At 45.0% G+C, this 25844-nt stretch overlaps 1 protein-coding gene across 2 annotated transcripts in view; it reads right to left on the bottom strand.

The window, feature by feature from the left end:
- Window positions 1–348: 348 nt before the first annotated feature.
- Mnn1 (menin 1) overlaps window positions 349–25844 on the bottom strand; it is a 43649-nt gene continuing 18153 nt past the window's right edge. Inside the window, exons 4-9 of one of the 2 annotated variants that reach the window (XM_075673692.1) lie at window positions 25415–25680; window positions 24634–24809; window positions 18165–18379; window positions 17323–17511; window positions 8597–8791; window positions 349–4606 (exon numbers count right to left, since the gene is read on the bottom strand). In XM_075673692.1, coding sequence (XP_075529807.1) covers window positions 4373–4606; window positions 8597–8791; window positions 17323–17511; window positions 18165–18379; window positions 24634–24809; window positions 25415–25680 — 1275 coding nt within the window. In that variant the 3' untranslated portion in view covers window positions 349–4372. The remainder of the gene's footprint in view (window positions 4607–8596; window positions 8792–17322; window positions 17512–18164; window positions 18380–24633; window positions 24810–25414; window positions 25681–25844) is intronic. The other variant, XM_075673693.1, reaches the window with a different exon arrangement.

Here is a 25844-nt window from a genome sequence, read left to right as displayed (position 1 = left end):
CTGAACCGTTTCAGGGGCCCTTTAATCAAGGGATGGCATGGTGCCTGTAATGTATAACTCGAATAAATGAATTAAAGTGAAGACATGTTTCATCTGCAAACGCCTCTCCATGAACTGCAATACGTATGCATGCTAATGGTGCTACAGCATGTGCTGAGCAGACGACACAACGAATAGGAGAAAAGGCGCGGGAGCATGGTTAAGCACAGCCCAACGCCGTTTCTATAGCAACGGCAGAGAGAACTGAGCTTGCCACAGCCGCACAGCCACACTCTACCTACTCCGTTGGTTGACTGAAGCAGCCCCCCTCCCCCCCGCCCACCTCCACATTTTTTCCTCATGTCTGGCAAATGCGCTGTGAACCGGCAACCAGCGTTTCAGGATCTGTCCTTTTCAGATGAGCGGAGTCTGCCATTGCTGTCTATCTTACTCCATAGACAGGACACAAGTACTGTAATATCCTAAGTCCCCACACCATTTGCATATATTATTCATAAAAAAAAGGGGGGCAGCAGATACCTGGGAGTGAAATTAGCTTGCCCTAATGTATCCATTTAGTGCTCTCCAAGAGACAGCGATATGAAACAAAAATCAGCCCTAAGGAGGAAAGTAAGCTCTTTGGTGTAGCACTGGTTAGTGTGCTTGGCCCCTATTAATGCAAAAGTCGGCTCGAAGCTTAGCTTAGTACTTCGAGTACTTCCACATGGTACCATAAACTTCGACACTTCGAGTATGCATCTCCCGATTTAAATGAGTCAACGGAGGACTAACACTCTTCTGACTCTCTAATGCCAACATGCCAGGGTGCACATTTTGAGCCACCCCTAGCGCAGTTAGAGTTGTCACTTGTAGAATTTTGCAAGCAACAATTTATTGCAGGTGTTGACAGCTGCTGGTTAAACCTTTTTAGTGGCATATATTTAACAGCGTTCTGGCCTTTGGTGGATAAAAAATTGAAAAAATTGTGTCTAGAGAACTCCTGCCAACTAGATAAGAGTGAATTAGAAGACGGAGTAAACTGAGTGTATTGGTTTCCAAGCTTCTAGGCTGAAATTTTGGTGAGGGCGCACAGTGCTTTCTCGAAAAATTATTTGCTCAAGTGACCGACGATCAGCGTGGCAAAATGGCAATACTGAATGCTGCATGACGACATGTGGATAGAGCGAGAAGAGTACCAGGCCATTCCGATTCCTCACACACAAGGTTATTCTGGTAGACAGTTCCTGCTGCTGCTGTTTGGGGGAAATAATGGCTGGCCATCAAACGAATGTGAGATGAAAAGATTGTCATATATATATATGCACAGTCGCTCGAATGCTGATGTAGGTAACTGGCAACCTTCCCCACAATTCGAGATTCTGCCGCTCCGGTCACCAGTCACTTATGCTAACCCTTCTTCATGGCCAATGTACTTGCCTGCTGTGCATGCTGAATATGGTGTATGACGACTATTTTGCTTCGTCATTGTAACATAACTTCACCTATATTATCAGGCTTCGAAGCTTCATAAGGCTGCTCACAACTTTATCGCTTCATTTGAATGTGCTTTTCACACTGCGGTGCCTAGCACCGTCGCCTGCCAGATTTTTGCAGCAACACTTCTGTGGTGACAGAAGCGGAAACCCTAATTTAGGGGTTTGCAAACCTGAGTTGCCCGTATAAACCCGAACGTTCCTACAAAGCAAGTGTTTATGCCTCACCCACACGAAGTTCACATTCCATCACTTGATTTAGGTGCATTCATAACATTCCACTACTTGCTGTGCAATTTGGAGAAGAACCTAGTAAAAAGAAAGGTAGCTCTGCTGGCCTAAGTTTTCCATCAATTGTCACATTTAAAAATCTTCTTTCCTTTTTTAACCTTTTACTTAAGCTTAAGCTCAATTATCGCCTATATTAAGCGCATATTGAAAAAGAACAAGACAGACAGTTAGTTGGTGGCTCGTGCTTTGCTGAATTCATAAGTGTCGTTTTTCCTCCATTTTGCGTGTGCGAAATGAAACAATATAAATCCTCGAAATGCTTAAAGTGCCTGTGTGACTGGAACTTAAATATAGAAGAATGCATCAGGTCGGTGCATTTCGTCTTTTTCACCACAAGCGCTGCAGACTTCCTAAGGCTTGATGACCATTGTCTGACGGAAAATAAACTGCAACATGAGCATTACCTGCGCAATAAAGATCATGTACCAATGTGGTACACAGATAAGTTAGCACTGTGGCATTACAGACTGGAAAAATGAGAATCAACACTTCTAAAAGATACCACGCCATGCAAATATGTTTCTTGTGATGCGAGTGTTGGCGCAAAATCACAATATAACTACATCAAAGAGATGGCGTCAAAGTGCTCCCAACACCAAAGGTACCACGGGTGCCTGCATAACCATGCAAATAAAAAAAAAAACAGAAATGCTACGATTAACTTAAGGAAGTAACGAAAACTCAATGAAACAAACGCCCCCATGCCTGGACAAACCAGCAAAGCCAAACATATTCAGAAATTTGAAAAAGTTTTTTTTGTACCCACTTTCCAAGGTGTAAAATTCTGAAATTCATGTTTTTTTTTTTTTTTTTTGCTCCCGAAAGAAGAAAATGAAATTATATTACCCACACTAAAGTACACAAAATTACCATGCTCGACTAGACGTCAACCAAAGACCATAAGTTATGTACACATATATACACATATAAACCTCACAAGTATACTGTGACATTTGACTTGTCGCTGCGCATGTTGTCGTAAAGTTAAGCTCCGCAAGGTTAATGAGGAATAAAGTTGCAAACAGCCATCTCTTTCCTCAAAGGCAATTCCACCATATTAAAAGCGCGCCTGCTGTGAGTACCATCCCTATCTCACCTACAGGCGTAGCTACAGTGACCTGTGTATTCATTAGAACAGCTTTAAAAGAAGACTCGGGCCTTATCACTGCTTAGTTCTAGTTCAAATATTGTGACAACACTGCATTTCTTTGGTACGCATCGTTCAATAATATGCACTTGGCATCTTAGCTTACCTTGTTTATGTGGCATTAGTGAAAAACACTGTTGTATACGCTTTCCGCCATGAGAATAGCGAACTGCTGCAGAGATTTTAATTGGTTTTGCTAAGCGTCAGCAGCTAAGAGTTTGCACGAAGCAAACAAGGATACAAGGTGTGACTGATCGATGAGGATCAAGAAATGCAACATTGTTAAAAATTTCAGTGAGCACGAGGCAGTGGCAAGTGCGAAACCTTGTTTTGAGGTTGCAAGAATAAAAACACACATCACCGTACGACCTCAGGGCTTTCCATTCAATTTTAGATAGGTAATAAAGCTTCCATCAACCCAAGCCACACGGCACAGATAAAAGCACTGAACGCTCTATAAGCATTCTGCGCTATCAAGAACTTCAATCTGGCACAGGGATTACACTGGACTAAGCGTTACATAAGCTGTGCGCCACTGAATAATGGAAAGTGTGGTCCCCCCAAGTCTTGTGCGTCCCACATTCAAAACAATGCGAGACCAAGGATGTCTAAGTAATGTGCGAGAAACAAATGCCGCCGAGCAGCACTGCTGCTGCAGTGCTCCCTTAAATGCAGTGACTACATTCGCACAACACAAAAAAAACATAATAAAAAGAAGTCTTAAAGCTTCATACCGGGCTTCACGATTTACACAAGAGCACTTAAGTGACATCCCAGCCTTGGTTCAACAGAAGGACGTGTCTGCGACAGTGATAAAGTGAACCTCGACCGGGCATCAAAGTGCATAAATTAATGGCCATGTCAATGCTGTTCAAAGGTGCCCCTGACGAAGTTCAACTTTAGTTGAACCTGTGGTCTGTACATGCAAAATAAGAAAGAGGGGTGGGGAAGGCAGAAGGTAAATGAAAACACTTCTCCCTCCAGCCTCTAAACAACAGTGACCAATAAAAAAAAGCGATGGTCTGACCAACAATAACACAACTTTGCAGTGTGACTCAAGGCTGTGTCAACACCGGCAAAAAAAAAAAAAAAATAAAGGAAAAAGAAATAAAGAAAAGAAAATGAAGAAGCGACAACTACACCTTTGCTGACCTAACAAATCGATCCAAAACATTTCACACATTGCCGCGACAACACTTCTCACAAAATGGTGCACTCCACCCTGCACACAAACAAACTCGCAGCATTTCAAGCAAAGGCCACCTGCAAGCCGCAGCACAAAGCGCCAAGCCAAAGAATTTTTACAATTTCGGGGATAGCAATCTGCCATTAAAAGCCAACAGAGATTGCGTACGTCTGCAAACGATGCTAAGTGCAAGCAGACGACAAGCGATCACTTAGCACTGCAGAACCGGCACAGCGGGGTTTCAACAGCAATGGTGAAGTTTGATGGCCCTGCTTTCTATTCCCGGCGCATCCTCTTGGAGTGTCGTGTTGTGGCTTCGTGGGGCCCGCCAGCTGGATTGGATTGGCCTCGTTTGACGACTTGGACCTGTGACTGAGCTGTCAGCTGCAATTGGATCGCTGAGGTGTTCAGCTTCTCTGCAAGAAGGAGATCCTTGAGGCCTGCCATCTTTTGACTCGACAGCGTGACTGTCGCCGCACCACCATCGCCACTACTCCGGCTTCCTGACTTCTGCACAAAAAATATTATAAAAGAAGAAACAAAGAAAAAAGTCTTTTGAAATTTGCCCATGGACTAGCACAGCAACAGCTGATATAGTGCTTCTTCTAAGTTGCCTTTATTTAGGCGTCGTTTTGCTGCTACAGATGACAGCCACCGGCTTTTTCGCTAAAGGGGCCATATGATACTTTCGCATCAAAACAGCAAAAGATTGCTTGCTCTCGCTTCCGCACTGCGAACTCTATTGGCTGATTTCGTGATTGTGAGAGCCCTTTCAGTAATACATAATTGGTAATTTTGAGTTAAATAAGCGAGCCTGCAATCTCAAGAAGGCAGAAAAATCATTTCATCTTTGCACTGCCAGTCTACGCACAATTGCACGTAGCTGCGTCTGCCGTGTGTGGCCACTGAGGCAGCAGTGGCGTGTTGTGTAGCGTAGGCTATTGCGGCTGCCACAGCGTGTTGGGACGAGGTCTCATGCTGCTGCGACACTCAACTTTTGAGCGGGGCTTTGACTTTTTGGATTCTCCGCTGTATAGCTTCCAGGGCGCTAGCAGAGACGAAATGAGAGAGAAAACCGCATATCGATGAGACAACCCGTTGAAGCATTCAAAACATTTTCGCAGCATGAGATTTGTGAGACGACGTCCTTTATTAGCGAGGCCATGCTACGATTAATTAGAAAAACGTGTTTCAGGGCCCCTTCGAGAAAAACTAAAGTACAGGCTTTGCACAAGTAAATACCGCATCTCATGTAACAAAATGTGAATAAGCCTGAGCAGAGCTTGGCAAAAAGCATTCACTAAAGCCACACATGACAGCACTGCTTTAATACCATAACTACTAAGAAAAATGCTTAGTCATTCATTGAATTCACCCCCCCCCCCCACACATACACGTATGTGCATTTTGCAACATGGTGTAAGACATCACAGGGACTGATGTTCCATCAACTCTATTGCTTTTAGTTTTACCTGTGCACACCATTAACACAGTATAGTACAAATGTGCAAAAAAACATTGCGCTTTTCTTTCTCTTCTTTAGCCGCAATCACGGTTCCTAATGCGCTCTAGATCTTCTTAGCCTTCAGGCAAAACGCTAAAATACACCAGACTTATTCATCTAACATTCTTGGACTGATTGACAAACCAAAGCTTTCCTACCCTTCCAATTGCGAAACTCCCCAAATGCCCCATGTTTCAGAATCTAGACATGATAATCAGCAAAAAGTGTGGGAGGTCTGCTGATCGTTGCATGACTTAATTGTTACACCACTATAAATTATAAAACATGCACCTGAAGAAGAAACAAAGAGTGTCCAGTAACCAAAGCCAAATGAACAGCACTTCTTATCCACACCATTTTTTTTTCAGCCAGTACAGATCTAGTCAAGTCATTTTCAGCTTTTTGCTTGTGTACCCATTATTGTATAATGTATGCGATTCTGAAATAAATTGTGAAACTTGTGAAAAATTGCAATTTACCATTACGAGCACATTTTAGCAGGCAATAGGCAACAACTCGTTCAAGCAAAGTTTCATTCTGTTGCTTGCTTGTGGCATGTCAGTAAATAATACCTATAGCTTGATATTCGGAGTATGAAGTGTGGTTTCACAAAACGCATGATTGAAGAAATTTGGCACGAACCACTACGCAGATCATATTACATTATGGTGGTACAGTCGACCCCATATATGTTGAATATGAAAGGGATCACAACAAGTTTTGATATGTAGGTAATTCAATGTATAAAATTAAAATTTTATACGAATTAGCTATGTACCGTACTTTTTTGATATCACTTTCAGATTTGGTATATAGGTAATTCAATATATAAAATTTAAATTTTATACAAATATTTTCAAGGGGATTTTATTGATGTTTGTTATACACAGTGCTTCATTATGTGTGGGTTCGATAGATCCGGGTTTGACTGTATGCATGGCACTGCGATGTTAGCACTACGAAGCAACGAGTCACTGGCACACTCGAACACTGAAAACGAGAACAAACTCAAAGAAGTCCAGATAGACTCGTCACTTGTCTGTCAGGATGCTTTGGGTCAACTGCAAATGACTCTCAGTTAGCCTCTCCAAGCCAGTTGTCGCTATTGTCCAACATATCGAAATGAAATGCTTAAGCGAGGAAACATGAAATCCTGACACCAGATGTAGCTGTCCTGCAGTGACGTGTAGGCCTGCCTCCCTCTCTGATAAACAATGTTCTGCACAAAGGTTTCCGACAAGGCTGAATGTTCCAAAGAGCCGGCCATTTGCATCCATTCAGATGTACAACTCGGCCGTCGCCTCTGTAATGCCTCCCTTTTCACAGGCTGCCATAACGTGCAAGGCAGTTCGGCTTTGAAGTCGAAGGACGTGCAGTGGTATTCTTTTACACAAAAGACTGACTTCCATTTTTCATAGCAAGCCTCCAAATTTTACCCCAGAGGTATCAAACTTTGTGAAATCAATTTCGCAGGTCCTAATCTCCACACACAGGTGATATTAAGTGCATTAAAGGGCCATGACAGCAAACTACTGATCCTGAATCACGCATTGCATGTTAAACTGTACGTGTCCCACAGCAAGTTGGCAGAATTCGAGTGCATTCAGTGCAACAGAAATTCAGTGTCCAATTTTTTTATACTGCACCTGAGCCATACAGCAGCCTGGCAACATTGATGGATGACAAAATGAAGAGTGTTCTGCATGGTCAATGGGTGAGTATAAAAGATAATTTTCACATAGTGTCTCGATGATCAGTCCGAGAGCTGCTGCAGGTGTTCTATGGTTTGTGCAGTTCTTATCGCACCAGCAAACGAATTGAAGGCACAATGCAATAGTGACGCCCTTGCTACCATTTGGTGCCACAGCGTACGGAGCAAACAGAGTCTGGCAAAGCACACATGTGGTTACGGAATCTTTCGGAGCAGACGACACAGCAGTGGCCCAGCACTTTTTGACTCCACACAAGCAATGCCAAAATGGCAGTTGCTGTCAGTGGGATGAGCTAAGAGGCAGCAATCTCAAATTGAAGATTTCGGTTAGAATTGCACTGAAAGCCATATTTTTCTTCATAAGCACTATAACTCATCTATTCATAGTTGCAATAACAGAGAATAGTTCAATGACCATGTGATAGCCCGTTTATGTGCAATTAAAATGCTTTCTTAAAAAGAAAGAATCTAAGGACACCTAAGCACTTCTTACGAGTTGTGCATGCGAAAGCATTAATGTCCGATTGAATGCCACTGAGCGGTCCTTCAAGCTATGAACTCCTCCGGGCAAGCAAGTGCACTGAAACGCTTGGCGGGTTTTCAATTGGCCTGACTGAGGCGCAGCTAGAACACAGGCAAGAGCTTGCACGGGCAAGGGACACGCTGATAAGACAGGCTTCCGAGAGAGAGGGCAATGGGGCGTAGCAGTGAGGCCCTCTTTCCTAACGCAATACCCTGCCCCCCCCCCTCCCTCCCCCAAGCAGGTGCTTCCTTTCGCTCACTCTGCTCCGTCAAGGCCCGAGCCAGCAAGCGCGAGCCAGTGTGATGAGAGCGCGAGTGAAGTGGCGTCGCAGCCAATGGGAACGCTTTCAATGTTACAGACACCACCGGCTTTGTAGCTCAATGAGCCACTTGAGGCTTTCACATTAAAAAATTATATTTACGCACTATGAGATTAGCAGCCCAGTTCATAGCTGCCTTGCAGAGCATCATAAGTACTCACACTTCAAATAGTTAAGTGTAATTAGTAACAAACCAATAGAGTACTATCATTGAGTGTGCTGCTACAGACAAAATGAAATGCAGTGTTACAACCTAAGGCCCTTTCAAGTAATGTCAAAATTCTAATCAAGCCAGATTCTATATGAGAATGTCATGCGAATGTGCCCTTACACATGCAAGAAAAGTAAAGCAACAATATGAGACAGCAAGGTCACCGTCCCTACTACAGCAACTATGGCAGCCCTGTTTGGAGTTTGCACGTGGTGAGGGAGCATCTGCATACCTCCGGCTTCGCAGTCAGCGCTGCCTTTGCCTCATCCAGATCTAGGTCGTCATCGTCGAAGCTGAAGCTGTTGTTGTTGTTGGCCTCCTGCTGAACAGCCCGAATGAGGTCATCGGTGCTCGTGTGGCCATTGACCTTGGGGTCAAAGAGGTCGCCGACCATAAAGTCCGACTCTGAGGCTTTCAGGGCGGAAAGCTGTTATGTGGTGAGCGGCAAGGCCGACAGCGGAGTGTCCGGCAGGGAAGGTAGTCGGGATGGGGTCAAGGTCGGGAGAGTGGACGAGGACAAGGAGGGAGGAAGTGAACGTAGGGTGAAGGTCGAATGAGGGTGAAACAAACAAGGACGAAAGGGAGAGGCATGCCACAAGATGCACCAGAGACGAGTGGGCAAAGAACATTCACAAAAGAATGTTGGCAAGTGCAAGACAAGAAGACAGAGACACACAAGCATAGGCAAGTAAAGTAGAGGCCGCAAACCGAAGATAGTACCAGGGATGGCATGAAGGGTTACAGAAATGAGCGAACATGAAGTGCGCAAAAAGAACAGGAAACATTACAAGATAAAATAAGGTTTTAAAAGTATAAGTGGAGAAAAGACATGCACAGACAATTACAGATACATAACAAAAGATCGCAGAGATTAGTAAATGAAAAACGAGCGAAAAAGAGCAAGATAAAGAGATATTTCGAAAGGTGAGAATAGAAGAGGTATCAAAAAAGAAAGCAGATCAGCACAGAAATACGTAGGTCAACAATGAGAAATGTGTGAAAACACAAAACATGGATGGCAGAGCGAGAACACGAATGTTCAGAGGAAAGGTATATCATAATAGATCGAGAAAAGAAAGGGAAGATGTCACAATAAGTCAGAAGGATGAAGAGGACAGGGAAATTCAAATCAGAGTGCAGGAAAGCGTGCGATAGTAGTAAAAGAAGGGAGAAAAAGGTAAACAGAAGACAGGTATGGCATTCAAATAAGATAAAAATGCAGGCAATAACAAAACGAGAGAGAAAAAAGGAGTTAATGCAGCAATGCCAAAAAGCAGGCAAAAGTGCAATACAAGAAGGACAACATAATGGCAAAACAAGAAAAGGCAAGCGATTCAAAAGCACAGGCAGAAGGTGAGGAAGAAGGAAAGATGAAGCAGTAGCAGGACAATGCCAGGAATTCCACATAACAAAGTGCGCCAATGCCAGCCGCACAAAGTGAACAGGAGGAGCGAATTTTATGCAAATGAAAGATGCCAACCAGGAAGTAGTGAAGATAATGTAATGGCAGATACGAATCGCAACAGCAAGGAGTTGAGAAGCGCGAAAGCATGTGAGAGTTAAGATGCATGAAAATACAAATATGCATAGAAGGAATCAGAATGCAAAGACGTATGCAATCCATAACAAGAACAGACGACAAAGCCAGAAGTCAATGATGGATGCAATAGGCCACAAGGACAGATGGAAATGGCAAGTGAAGATGTGAAAAGGAAGGAGCAAGCGCACAATGAGAAGTACAGTATAGGCAAAGACCGAAGGAGAAATGAAACAAGCCGATCGCAAGTACAGAAGTAATAATGGAGCGATGAGTGACGGTAAGAGTGAAAGCAAAACCATGAAAAGCAGGATGTGTCCTCAGTCAATGAAATGTGTGCAGGGGGAAGACAGATCATTACAGATGACAGGACCACAATGTGGACAGAAGGTTGGTTTGTGATGAAAGTGACATTTCAGGGAAGAGGCAGGTAGATGGGATGCGAGAGAGAGAAAAAGAGAGAAAAAAAAAGGCACAGTTAAACAGAGTGGAAAAGAAGCAGCACACATTAGAGAGTGTGCAAGACTGCAGTTCATTAAGGAACAGACAGAGGATGTGAGAACAAGAACACAGAGTGCATCCCTATCTTGAAAGCAGATCAACCTCAATGCAATCTCCTCTCTCGGACTTCGATTAAAGTGGTTAACCTACCCGACACTGTGCCTCACCCAGTGTGCGCCACAGAACTAAGGTCCAGGCATTACCAATTACTACGCAATATGTTAAGCAGATACAACTGTTAAACTGAAAGATTCAAGTTGTGTGATATGTAGCACTGAAAAAGCTATAGGGCAATAGATGTCCTTCATATACTGCATGATGCATTGCATAAATAGGAGGACCAGATATACTTGACTCTTCTAGCTGAATGGCATGTTTGTACTAAAATTTCATTCATTCATTCATTATTCATTCATATTAATTCATTCGTTCGTTTATTTATTTATTTATTTATTTATTTATTTATTTATTTATTTATTCGATAGTGCAGGCCCAAAACAGAAGCCTAACAGGAGGGGCAAAATTACACGAATATAAAAATAAAAAAGCAATACAATGTTTACAAAAATCAGGGAATAACAAGATCAAAGAACTAGTGAATAAAGCATATATTTTCCCACAGAGATTGCATTTTACAGTGAATAAAGTTTAATATAGTTAAACATTTGCATGCCTTTGCATACATGCTTCGTCCAGAATTAACCCGAAGTACATATCGGCCGTGGCAACACCAGTAACTATAGCAGGAGCAAAATGGCGGCTTTATCCTGCACCATAACAACGAAACACTGTATGCCCAAACAATGACCGATGACACCATTGTTCCGTTGCTTACATAGCACATATCTTGTCTGGCATTGCCACAAGCAATGCATACGTCTGGTTTTTGTTAGATGAAAAAACAGGCCAGCAAAGCAACCAAGCAAGGCATTCAACTCCATTCACCGCAAAATGTCACCTCTGCGTGAAATGTGAGTGCGAATAAACCAGCGGTTTCACTGGAAGTCATTTACACCCGGCAATCTTGGTTACGCGACAGTTGGCCTAAAAGCGGTTGCAGACGCCACTACCGCATAGCTGAACAGTCACAAAGGGCCCTGTCTCCTGTCAGGCCTCCACGGCTCCATCTGTTTGGCTCACATTTCTTCAGCTCCTTGCAGCAATATTCTTAACAGGTTCTCTAGAGCGATAAGTTCAGTCATCAGTCCAGCTACTCCGTGCCTCTAAGGCTTAGTGGTGTGAAAAGTACAGTGGGGTGCTCACGCTAGCCACAGGCTGCAGCCTTCGTTTAGCACTGCTACCAATGGTATGGTACTACCATGTATGCGCACTGATCAACCTTGGTACCTCATGCTTTTCATGCACAGTAAGGAAACGGGCACCTTCGACCAGCACTGCTAGGTCACACAGCAGCAAGGTATCATCGTACTGGCGTGTGCATCTTAGAGACTCTGTTCAAAGGAATTCTACAGGCCTGGCTGCTGCTCGTAAACTAAATCATGTTGGCACACTGGCTCGTGGCAACACTGACAAAGTCCTACACTGACGTAGCAAAGCCATCCATAGTCGCTCTCTAAAGCAGGAGAGCGACTATGACACAAGTGCAATCTGTCGAAACGAACTAATTAACTGCGAATTACTGGCTTTGTACACCCATGTGTCACAGAATTAGCGGCACACGTAGGCCAATGCAACTGCCCGCTAGTACAGCAAGTCAAATGTGCATGCAAGCATCAGTTTGCGCTCGGGGATGGGTTTTGTTCAAACACTGCCTCTTGTTCTACAGCGATGAAACCAAATTAAATAAAACAGTCACCATCACAGAAAAAATTTCAGCAGGAAATGAGAGATCGGAACCGCGCTTCAATAAAAATGCTAAGCTTTTAATATCTCAAAGGAATGCTTTAACCAGAGTTTTTCATTTTGGTTTTAGTTTTGTTCCACCGAAAAATGTTCCGTCACAGTTTTACTCTGGAACAAAAAAAAAAAAAAAGATTCCCAAGGATTCATAAAGGTTTTGGTTCGCATGCAAAAATTTTTGAAGCAATGTAACAATGAAAACATAGCATTCATTTTTCTCAATAAGTGAATTATGAATTCTGAGGTCGTGCTTAGTGCCTCGAGTCAAGGCAATGAGCACGATCTCAGAGGCAGCATGTCATCGAGTGTACCTGCCGAAATGCAAGACCACTGTTCCCATAAAACGAACCTACACAAATGATAAAACTTCGGTAACAAAGCGTTGAACAAAGTACGAAGCCTGCCCCTCACTTCCTTCCCCCGTGGCTGTAGTGAAATTTCGTTATATCGAAATTGTGTGTAAGCAGGCTTCGTTACACTGATGTTCAAAATGCTAGGTGTTCTACGGAAAAGAAGTTACGAAAAGTTAAACGCTTCATTATACTGAGGTTTAACTGTACTAAGTTTAATTAATAAAAAGCAATATATATTTTTCCCTGGGAATGAGTGATGAAGTAGCAGCAAAGTACAGAAAAGCCTCATTGATTCAACCCTTGCTAAACAGAAAATCTGATAATTCGGACTCGTCCTCTGATCCTGACAGGCGTATGCATTATCTAATGGAATCAACCTCTCATTAATTCGAACATATTCAGGTGCACACTGGTTAACTCGGACAACTCTCCGAGCTTGGCGAGCACCACAAATGCTGCTAGCACGCAACCAAAACAAATAGGTGGAGTCCGCGTCGCCATAGTCATCAGCAGAAGTTGTATGTGAATGATAAATATGCCAGAACACATCATGCCTATTTGTGCCTTTACAGCCATTATTCTTGCATTTACCGTTATGCATAACACTGCGTTGGCCACATTCTTTCATACATATGTAGCTGCCATCCATGATCGCGTCAATAGCGACCATGGTTTCGTCTGCAGCAGTTGCAGTATATATAAGGTAGCCGGCGGATTTTTCTGACTCCAAAAATGCAGATTTGTCGGATACTCCGGGCTTTATGAATGCACTGTCGGGGTTCCCATAGAGCTAATGTATCTTCGCAACTGATTTTTCAGAAGAATTTGGGTGCCGAAGTTCGATTTTCCGGACTAAATTGCTTGTTCCGAGCGATGCTACCTGATCTTGACGAGCTGTTCATTTGAGGGATCGCCAGCCGTTTGTGCACAGGAGTGAGTAAGAGCAGGCGCGAGAGAGAAAATGTGGGGGCTTTTGCTACTTCAATATATGACTCTGCCTAGGAACTATGGAGGAGGTTTAAGACATGCTGGCATTGCGGAGTGCGGTCGAGTTTGTTTACGCTCCGCCACTGGCTGCCCACGCGGTGAGGCAGTGGGCACGAACAACCCATTTGGTAATCAGTGTGTTGAAGGGGCAAGGTTCTGACTGGTGTTGTATAAGTCGTAGGTCGCTTTTTTCATCGCGACGATAGATTATAGACTTTTTACAAGCACTGCTCCAGGAGGGCCCATGTAACCAGCAAATGGAGGCCTCACGAGAGCACCTGAGGTTATAGTAAAGCAGGTGGTGCAGGATCCAGGGGGATCAAAGCTGGAATCCGGACTGGTCTGCGGGTTGGGGCTGCGCAGGCCTAAGCGAGCCCCAACCCACGGACCAGTCCGGATTCTAGCTTTGGTGTCCCCGTTGCCGCTTTGATGTCCTGGAGGCGCCACCAATATTGTGAAATAATGGCATGTTGTTTCAATTAGGAAACAATACGATTGAATAAATATAATTACGTCAAGACATCAACTTGTGACGCAAGTTCAGCACTACCGTGCCCCGCGACTTCTGCAACACCAGTCAGAACTTTGCCTCTGAAGGTATGCCGCACAGACTTTCTCGCTATTGTGACGCTGGTGTTGAGTCAGTCATCGTTACTGGCGGCCTTTCAGAAGCGTCCGAGTGTAAACAAACTCGTCCCCACTCCGCAATGTCAGCACACCTAGGGACAAAGGCCTACAACACGCACAAAGAAACCTCCTCTGTAGTGCCTAGGCAGAGTCATATATTCAAGGAGCAAAAGTCCCCAGATTTTCTCCCTCGCGCTCGCTCTTACTCGCGCCTGCGCACAAACGGCTGGCAATCCCTCAAATGAATGTCTCGTCCTGATCTTGGAGACTGCCATGTTGGATTTTACGCTGGCTTGGTCAGGCATGGCTTCGAGTGGCCCGCTCTATAGCCTTCAAGATTGGGACGCACACGCGATCCCCACATCTCGGAGGCCATGACCGACAAAACACCCCAGGGGATGCCACATTTTTTTTTTTTTAACCTGTCAGCACTATTGTCATAATCACTTAATGTGGGATCAGTTTTTTTTTTTCTTTCTTTTTTTCTTTTTTTAAGTTTCGGTTGCTATTTTGCAAGTGGTGTCCAGAGAGCCGGTGTGTCTCTGAGACATTGCGTCTTTGTGCGTGTTTGTGTGGCTTCGCATTTGTGTGATCAGCCCCGCCTCCTGTGCCTTCGCAAGAGCCAAGTGGTGCAAAGAAACATGGCTCGTTTTTTCGATCTCCATGGCAACCTCCATGAACGGAGATCACCAACGCGGTGACGCTCTTGTCGACTGCATAAGGAGACGACGTCACTCTTGCGCTAATCTAAGCAAATCTGATCGCCTCCACGCAATGTCCTGCCCTCGATGGCAGGGCATGATTAGAGATTTTCTTAAGCCACTCTAAGACTTATAAATTTCATTTTTGTGACTGTTCAATTTTTCGGACTATTTTTCAGTCCCCGCAAGGTCTGAAAAATCTATTGTCTACTGTAGTTTCGTTTTGACTCGGTGCATGCGACAGCCACGTGCCTTCTGAACTGCGTGGTTGCCGTTCGTGATTCCTTCGGTAGCAACCACGGTTTTGTTCGGAGAGGTTGCGACAAACGGTAGTTTTGTTTTGGCTGAGTGAAACGGCGAAGCTGTCGAGGATGAAGAGCACCGGCTACATCGTGATGGACGGACAATTTGCTGGCAACCAGTTCACCAGCGAAAAAATAATGTGGGTGCGCGCGTGAGTGAAAAGCATCTTCGATGAAGATTTACGTCGCACCCCACTGTGTATGAAGTCGCGAGGGTTTCACTGCTGCGAAGGCTAATCAGCCACGAGACAATGAGAATTGCAGCTTCTGCACTGCTTTTGGACAAACTAGAAACAGGATTTGCCAAATCCTTCAGAAACTAAAAAAGTCTTGACATCGTAGCATTTGTTTGTTGCTGGCTTGATACGCTCGATAATTCGACATTTGGACATTTGTTTCGGCATCGTAAAATACGAACTAACGACGTTCTACTACACATGCATACAGTAAAAAGACGTTAATTCGACTCTCGTGATCTTGGGCCCACCGCCTGGTTGTGGCAAATGCACACATCATGATATGGCATCAAACACTTATTACACTGGTGGTGTTTGACTGTTCATGGCTCAACTCTGACAAGACCTGGAATGCCGCAAATTTTCACAGCAAAAGCGGCACGGTTGGCCAACTGGCGCCAAGCGGCAACGTACGCGTCACCACAACGATGGCTTTCTTGCATCTGTCACCTTGCGTGGCACCACAACTGCTATCCACGCACACCATCATCACGACCATGGATGCATCCATCATGGTTGCGATGGCGGGTGTGACAAGCGGTGGTCTTGTTTTGATACGGCAGGAACCATTCGACGTGACGGGCATGTCAGAGTCCACCAAGGTTGAAACGCACTTCTACCTGTGACTATCTTTTGTGTAAGACGCACCAGTTCCATCGCGATAGGATATTAGCTCACTGGCAACAAAACAACCAAGGGATGCAAGCAGTAGTGAAAGGCACGTCCATGCAGATGACAATGCACATTCTGCATCCCTGCCACACTACAAAGAAAGTGACAGGGGCCATGCCAACAAGAGTGGTTATCATTTACACAAGACATTTGCAATTTCAGTTTGTACATTTCTTATAGTAATACATCAAAATTGAGGGAATTATTATTTTTTTTTCACTCAATGAAGCAATGTTGATGTAGTGAATATGTGGTGATAGGGTAGAGAAGAAAGCAGTGCGATTCATATATATTCGAAATTCTCTCGATATGGCTCCCCCTCACAAATAATGTGTGACAATGGCATCAAAATTTTTTAGCAGCGAAGGGAAAACGTAAGAGTTCGGTTTCTCTCCATGCTTTTTAATGGAGATTTATCAATTAATCCTGCATCCTATCTGTCTAGTCCAACGTCTAGGCTTACTCGACACCATCATCCGAATTCACTAACACCTTATTTTGCACGGACGGATGTATTCAAGTATTATTTTTTTCCCCAAACTCTAACAGACTGGAATAACTCGTTGTTGCCTGTTTCAATTCACTGATGCATTGTATTACTGCTGTCTTACCCCCCTGCTTGACTGATTTATGCATTGTATTATTGTTGTGTTTTACCACCCTGCTTGGACCTGAACTAGGTCTGCAGTATGCAATAGATAATAAATAACAATAATAATTACTTCTCTTTTCTTGGGCCATTCAGTAATCCAACATTCAGATGAATCAGACATTTTCTTTTCACTCCCGTGAAATCTATATTAACTGGATTTTACTGTACAGTGGCTAAGACAAACTCCTTTGATACATGGAAAACCTAAGCTTGCAGGTGTATGGGACTGCCCACTTGAACTGCCATCGTAACATTATTGTTTCCTTCCATCTTCGCTTCAGTAGAACCCCACTAAAAATAAGCAACAACAAAATTCATAGCTGATAACCATCTGAAAATAAACTTTGAAGGAAGATGCTTACTGCTCTTCGTAGGCACAGCCATTACCGCCAATTTATCTGTAACTTGTACTCGAAGAGCAATCTCGAACTTTAAGGTTAAAAAAGGAAAGAATGCTGCTGAAGCTAATTTAATGGGCTTAAATATATGCACACAGGAATTCGAGACCAAGAAGCACTGCAACTACTCACTCCGTTGTTGCCGTTTTTGGTTGAGAAGGGCTCCCCGCAGCCCAAGAGGTAGTCGGGGTTGAGGATGTTCTCGGCGCATGCCGCAGCCAGGGCGACAATGTCGGGGTGAGGTGGGCCGTTGCTCTGTCCCAGCTGGTTCTCCAGGCTCTTGAGGAAGTCCTCCTCCTTGGGCTCCTTGCCATCAGCCATCTGCGAGCAAACCAAGCAGCCGACAATCCACGCGTCCTTGTTTCCAAAGGAAGGAACGTGTTTGAGAGGACAGGTTACACGTAGATTGAATTTCAATGTAACTAAATTTAAAAAACTAAAAGCCCAGTAAAATGCTGATTTCACTGGCTTTGTCACATCCTCATTCGAACGCACAACTTATTTGCATGGTTTGTCTCAGTCAGTGATTCGTCATTTCTGTTGCTCACAACGCATTTTACTGGCTTCACATTGCAGGTCACCTAGGAGGGGCCCTAATCGCATCTCGGCCTTTCGGCTGAAATAAACTTTAGCAGGCATGTTCACGCCTTACAGTATCACCTATTTGTTAATGATTTCAAAGAAAAACACAGGTACTACAACGTTCAGTTACAGTGAAGTGTTTGAGAAGGCTCGGGTATAGCGAAGGAATTGCACCACATATAATGATGTTGTCTGCGAAGTGTCGCACTGTTTATGGGTGGTGGCCAAACAGACCTCCAGTATTTCCGATAAGTGTGACCTTATACAGCTTCAGTGCCTTTGATCGGCATAGATCTGCAAATTATTTTCTTGTCATTTGCAAAGAGGAACATGACAGCCAACACTAGTGCAAGCAAAAACAGGAGCACGGCAGCGCACAGGGTCTCACTCACAAGGCTGTCTTGTGATGACGTCTCGCTGCCTTTTTTGGAGTCTTCCTTAGAGACCGAGGGCGGCGCATCCTTGTGGTTCTTGTGCTCCACCTCCTCGCCCTCCTCGCCCGTTGAGGCGTGCACCGATACCGCTGCCCTCACCGACGCTGGAAACTTGGCGATGGTCCCGACAAGTGGTCGCGCCCAGCCAATGTGGAGCACGGGTGTGGCTGAACCTGAGCGGGAACCAAGCGCACAAAGCAATTTTTCCTGAAGTTTTTTTATTCAATAGCTTACATCAGGTTGTACCTCCCGCACTTGGTTCACTGTTCCAATAAAGATTACCTGTTTTACTAACCAGAGTAGAACGTCGATGCAACCCTTTATTTCTCATCCCTTTTTCTTGCACAGTAAGCATAAGATTACTCTGTGAGCACCATACAAGTGAACTTTATTTTTTTTTTTTTTTTGTCAATTGACGTTGCCTGCTGAATGCATAGAGCTTCCTAGAAAAGTCACTGAGGGAACTCAGGCGCTGCGATTATTCAGCTAGCATAGGAACAATTGGCAGTGTAAATATATACTTGTGTAATTTTTGTGCTGATGGCTTCATACTTCTCTGTGGCGATATTTACTTCGCTTTAGCTTACCATATTTCCATGGAATTATATATATTTCTAAATGCACTAAGGCAGTAAGTTTCTGCACGTAACATGCATAATCACTGCAAAAGGTTGCATTTGCAATGCAATATCTTGTTGAACGTGGTCAGTTTGCAAAGTCCCAAAGCTGTTTGAAGCCACAAGTGCAAAGCTGAGGCGAATCTGTGTACTTCCCACGATTCCCCTGCTCTCAGAACCAACACACTTGCAGCTCCCGTAGACATCAGTGCCCTCTAGCACTTTTTGTAAGAAACCCCGCGACTGAAAGGGGGCGACAACACTGTCAACCAAGGTGCCACTTAGCGTCACTTCCATCCAATACTCCGTGCTGATAGATAAAATAAGCACTTCTTCATGAAAGCTGTGTGGGATACACAAGAACATCACTAGGGCAGCAGGGGCTGAATGTGAAGGTTTCACATTACAAGTGAACAACAAGCTTGGGGAAGGGATGTCTTGAAAATGCCCTCCTCCATGTAGTCGCAATTCCTGCACGTCACTGGCCATACATGCATCAATTTCAAGCACACGAAACAAAACTCTCAAAAGTCTGAAGAGCACATTCATCATCGTGATCGACCATGACATGCATTTCATGTTCATTCACCACATTTTCACATGCGTTACCTGAACCAAAGACACAAGAATGTTTCAATCAAAAGAGAGGTGCGTGAGCTGTGCAGCAAACGCTGCAAGCTGTAATTCGATGGACACCCCTTGCGTTAGCTGGTTCATGAACTTAATGGGTGGTGACATGCGGACATGTCACCTCAAGACTACGGATGTTATGAGAATATGAGCCTCTTGCTCAAGAAGTACTGATGCGACATTTCTGACTTGTCTTTCTTATGTGTGTGAATGTTAGGTGGAGGTGCAGACCCTCTAAACACGAGAAAACATTGGCAGGTGCCAGAGCACCCTTGATAATTTACTAAAATGCAGTCCAAGCTTACATTGTCAGTGGCTGCAGCAGCGAATATCCGCACCATAACCAACATTTTTTTCAAAGGCTGCACACGTATGAAACATGTAGACCAAGCATCCGTACATATCCGAGAATACGGGCATGCAACCATGATGTTTGCATCCGTTTAAATTTACGAACGTTGAAACGTTCACGGTTAGCATGCAAGGACTCATGGTCTTATCATGAAACATACAAAGCAACAAAGAAAGAAGCAACACGGTAAGTTGCCGACTCATTTTTTTACACCTACTCCATTGTGCGAAAATTTTCGCAGCACCACCACTAACTGCAAAGAATGGCGACCAACATTTCACGCAGCATACGGTGCCTTACTGAATTTTTTTGGACCGATTCGTGCGCACGGTTTCAAAAATGTGCCCACCACAAATCAAGCTGCCGCCGTTCGACTGTCACGCGTGCCACCTGTGCCCTCACACTCGTTGTAGAAGTTGTTCTTCCACTTTCCAAGTGCCGTAGGGCCACTGCGAATCGTTTCGTTGTACCAAACCAGAACTTCGGTTGCAGACTACCGCGGTTGCAGACGCTGGTCAGGCCTAGCCGATGGGGGTTTCGGGTAGCATGCCATTGTAGGAAGCTCCTCCTGATACATTTGCATTCATGGACGATTAAATGGGGATCAGCGGTACGACCACGCTCAAGGGCTAAACTGCAGGCAGCTCACTTAAAGCAGAGTTTGAGTTCGCGGGCAACCAACCACAGCAACTACTGTGAACACCCACCAAGTATGTACGCGCATGTACTCGCAGGCACAGTGAATGTTCATGTATGGACATCAAGTTAAAAGCTGCGAAATGAATTTGTGGAAAACAACTTAAACTGACAGCGTCGCAGTCAAGGTCACACACATGACGATGTGCACCCTTGCCATCGACGATAGTGAAATTACGAATAGGTACTAGCATTTCAGCCAAGCACAACATGCAGCAAAATTCTGGAAACAATTTTTTCCATGAAGCTGAAGCCTTAAAAAGCTGTATTTGCTTTCCCCACAAAACCTGAAGAGCCTAAGAGCGACAATGCGCGTGCATTCAGTGCAGAGTGCATGCAATTGACAAGAAGCCGGAGCGAAGGCAGCCCCCACTGCTTAGGCAACCACAGCGCGCCCGCTGAGTGCATACACAGACACAATGAGCTGCTGCGGCAGCTTTTTTTTTTCATTTTTTTTTTTCATGCATCACACTCAACGCTCTCCGCTCAAATGGCACACATAACTGAAAACCGTGCTCCCTGCTTCACTTGTCTAAGGGATTTCCGGCACCCACATTATATCTGGTATTTTGCCTCGTGTGGCTGCACTATAGGCAGTGCGCGTATACGTGGAGTTCCATGGAAGGGCAAATGGGAATCAGAAAAGACCGTGTTACAGCCGTTCCTGCACTATAACCGTCTGTGCTATACGTGGTCTGAGCTGTGCAATCACTTGTTCCTACAAACCAGCTTTGGTTTCAGAGTGCAAGAGTTGGATGTGCCATCACATCATGACATGCTGGCTTGCTGTCATGTGTGGCACACGTGACAGCGAGGAGAAACACGCGTGGCGCATTTGCTTGCTTTTTTTTTTCATGAGCAACACCATCACACCTCGCCTTACTGCTACCCAAGGTCAGCGAAAATTGCTCTGTGTTGCAATGTCATGATAACGTCAGTGACACCAGGCACAATGCTTTCTTTTATGTGCAAGGAGCATCTGGTAAAGTTTCCACAAATTCGTGAATATGGGATGACACTCCTTTAAGACTACACATGACCTGAGAATCCCACATTCTCTTGCATAAAGGCACACTAAAGGCGAATATTAGGTCAAGCTAAAGCGATAGATGAGTGCTCAAGAATCTCTAAGGTGTCAACATTATCGCAAGCAGAGCTTCAGTAACCGAGAAATTCAGTTAAATGCAGGACACAATTACAGACTCCCCCAGGACATTCAAGTATTTGCCCAATGACGAAGGCACTCCTCATTTAAATTCTGTCACTAGTACTCAAACACTCATTATAAAAACATAATTTTATTGCATTATAGGAGGAAAGAAAATGCTGCTTGTCCAGTTCTATTTCATATTTAGAAAAAAACAAGTGATTGACATTATCCTTGACAACAACACGACCAGTCGAAAGGTCTCGTTTTTGCTCGACTCTGAGCCGCATGCGCTTTCGCATTTCTATAGTTTCATTATCACGCAAAGCTGCGCTGGTTTTGCTGGCTCACGAAACTCGTACAAACTGCAAGTAGAGAAGACTTCAGCTTCCTTGTGATGTCACGGGATGCCCGATCAGTCCACGCCACTTGGCCAAAAACCAGCTGCAGTGGCGAATCCACCGCTCTGTCGCGGCTCGTGTTCTCCGCGGCCAGGCGTTAACATATTGCACACAACATCATACCGCCGCCTGTCGGGTCATTTTACTTACCGACGGCTGCAAAGCGCGGTGATGGTGTATGCAACATTACCACTCCCTGGTTGGGTGGCGGGAGATTAAAATTGCGATAGAGGTATTTGGACCGTTCAGGCACAATTTTCTCGTAAACTAAGTCTTTTATCAAAAAGCGTTGCGAGGTTTCTGGAATGGTATTTGAACAGTCCATGTGGAGTTAGTATTTGCCTTTAGTGTCCCTTTAACCCTCTGACTGCTGTTTTCTTTGAACTGCTCTTCATGCCCTGCCGGATTTTCTTCCCTGTGTGGATTCAGGAGACACTTCATGCCACATAGAAGCTAGTTCTTTGTCGTCACTTTCTCCAAATTTATAATTCATAAGCAGTTCACAAACTCCTTTGTCTGAATTAAGACGGCAAGCTGGGCGAGTTGGTAATTGAACATGTTCCTATGGGTGGGCAGCGCAACCCGGACAAAGGACGAGAGGACCTGTGACAGATGGACTCGTGACATTGGTCTGGCGCAACTGTCCTGCCAAGACAGCGTGAGAGCCCCGAGACATATGCTCCACCTACAGTCAGAAACTTACCAGAAGAACCCTTGCATAATACCAGGTTTATTTGTTACAATTATGAGCATCCCAAATTTCCACCTTGTGCTTTATGCGGATTTGAATGAAGATTTTAGCCAAGAAGTCGGGCTCATAAAGCTTTAGTTTCATTATTGCTGCATGGCTAAGGTGTGGTTTCACTATTGCTGCGTGGCTACGGCTCGACTTCATTATTGCTGCGGGGCTACGGCGTGGTTTCATTATTGTTGAGTGTGCACCTTGGCTGCACACGAGCTCACATGCTAATCACACGAAGTGCAACTCTCTTCTTTTTTGCCCCCGCAGTGAAGCAGCAAGCCGTCAGGGCCAGAAGAACAGTACTCGGCTGCTTTCAAGAGAAAGATTATTTTAGCTGCAGAGAACAGCGGCAAATGTGCGGCCGCAAGGCAGTTTGGCGTCACCAAGGGAAGCATTCATGGATGGTGACAACAGAAGGAAGCCCTTTTCGAGTGCAGTGGAATGCGACGAAGCTTTCACAGGCCAAAGAATGGGACATTCATGGAAAATTGAACTTGCCCTGACAGAGTTCGTACGACAGCAGCAAGCCTAAATCTAGCTGTAAGCGTGGAACTTATCCACGTGAAAGCTACGAAACTTGCAATAGAAAAAGGGATCCCGAGCTCCGACTTCAAAGCAAGCAAGCACTGGACCTATCGCTACATGTGTCGTGCTGTATTTTCGTTACGATGGCCAACTTCGTTTTCGCAATACCTGGCTGAATCGTTCCAAGAGCTGCTTGTGGCGTTCCAGCACCACACCATTCTGCTCCAAACAAGTTTGCGTTCAGTCCACTGGCAACGAGGCGATGCAAGTTACCGTCATGTTGTCGTGCACAGCAGAGGGCCGCAAGCTACTGCCCTATGTCTTCTTCAAGTGCAAGACAATGACGAAAGATGAGGAGCGGCTGAAAAATGTCGTCATGAGGTGCCACAAGAAAGGCTCGATGAACAGGGACCTTGTCCTCAACTGGATAAAGTCCATGTGGTGTAGACGACCCGGTGCACTGTTCTCATTCCAGTCCATTCTCATACTGGACACATTTCGTTGCCACTTGGCCGACTCCGTGACTGATGCGCGATTTCAGCACTGAACTCATCGTCATCCCGGGTGGACGAAGTGTAAGCTGCAGCCTCTGCATAAGTCTGCATAAACAAACGGTCCAAGGACGTGGTAAAGCGGTGCTACATGGAATGGATGCACTCAGGTGAGTCCAAAGTGACTTCAACTAGGCGGATGAAGCAGGCATCGCCAACCACGCTGTGCAAGTGGATTGTGGATGCATGGGCAGGCATCCCATAAGACCTCGTACATCGTGCCTTTAAGTGTGGCATATTGAACACACTCGAGGGCACAGAGGATGACTACCTATGGGGTGATTTGTCGGACAAGGAACTGTCCGAAAAAAGCACAACTGAGGATGAGAATAATTGAAGTGTGCAGTCCGATCTAAGTAAAGGTTTTCACCGAGGTTTCTTCACTCATACTATACTAGAATAAAACTCATTTTTCCTGTTTCACAGCCCAAAAATGTGACCTCGTATTCATATTAGGGTCCATATTGTATGCGGGTTTTTATGGTAACTTTGTGTCTTTAGATGACCTGTCCGTAGATGCCATAAGGGTTACACAATGTTCTTTTTTGCCAGAATTGCTTTGGGAGAGGAAACAAGTACGCTGAAAACATTAAACGAGGTTAGATGATCCAGTTATCTCTGGAATTGCAGCGTGAGGGCTAAGCATCCCAGTCCTAATTTAGGAGCTGGCAATTCGTACTTCACAAAACCTCGTCATTTGGCTAGAGGAGGTCAGACTGCTTCTGACTGGACAAGCCGGCCACGCAATGGATTTGCGCCTACACACCTTCTTCCCAGGCGCACAGGCCGTCATAGAAGCGCAGCAAGTGTGCGAAGCAGCTCGGATCCTGCAGAAGCGACCCGTCACCCGTGCTGCTGAGCTTGACCAGCTGCGGCACCAGCTCGTTGGCAATCTCCATGAACTCCTTGTAGATTTCCTCGTCCTCACGGCCGTAGTTGAACCTGCAGATACAACGGAGAGACAGGTTTCTTTAGGCACTGAACAAAAGGTTCTTTAGGCAATGAACAAACTTACATACAGTCACAGGCCAATAATTTGGGCACCAATAATTCAGACGTGCTCAATTATTCGGACACCTTCGTGGCACTACTTCTGGCCCTATAGACGTAATGTATAAGGACGACTATGCATGCATGACCACATGCTAATTCGGCCACTGAAACGAGAAAATAGAGAGAATTCATGTTTCTGTTAGGATGTGATGCCTCCCTGAAAGCGAAAGCAGCGAAACCTAACCGATCCACGGGTGGATCCAGCATCCCTGATCACAGCCAGACGACAGTTCTTTAGCAACGACAGTTGCTGAATGCCAGACTATGTGTTTCTTTGTGGCAGCACTTCCAGGGGGGTACCAATTTCTCCTTTCGTGCTCTAAAGCAATGAATCGGATAATTAACCTAACTTCGTTACAGACAATTAGCCTAACTTCGTTACTTATCAAATGAGCATCCAGATATAACACCTGACTGTTCAAGTAATCCACACAAAGAGAAACAAGTGCTTCATCTGCCAAGGCGACAAACTGAAACAGTGGGCGACGACTCACTTTCGAATAACATCTGCAGCATCTGCCCATGCACGCAACGCCTCTTTGAGGCGCCCGCTGCGGAACAGGAAGCCGCCCAGGTAGGTGTAGGGGTAAACATGATGGTTCTGGTAGTATGTGCGCGACGCATGAACAGCTTCTGCAAACAGGTCCTGTGGCGGAGGCCGACCCGGCGTTGGAAACAGACCTTCCAGCTCTCCGAGGTTCCCCAGCGCCATCGGGTAATTCCGGAGGTGGCCCTTGTCGTACAGGAGCCACAGCAGTTGCTGCAGAAATGCCAGAAGCGGGTCACAGTACCTGTCAACGTTAAGCTTGGCACAATCCCACAACACCAGAGGACCAAGGAGGAGGGGCAAATGGCACATTTTTTTTTTCTTTTTTAAATTCTGCCTTGAGCACACATCCATGTGGGACACGTGCGCTTTATTGA

The sequence above is a fragment of the Dermacentor variabilis genome, chromosome 11 (assembly GCF_050947875.1).
Source record: "Dermacentor variabilis isolate Ectoservices chromosome 11, ASM5094787v1, whole genome shotgun sequence".
Taxonomy (NCBI): domain Eukaryota; kingdom Metazoa; phylum Arthropoda; class Arachnida; order Ixodida; family Ixodidae; genus Dermacentor; species Dermacentor variabilis.
The sequence above is the reverse complement of the archived record's forward strand: the minus strand, read 5'-3'. Positions and strand labels throughout refer to the sequence as shown.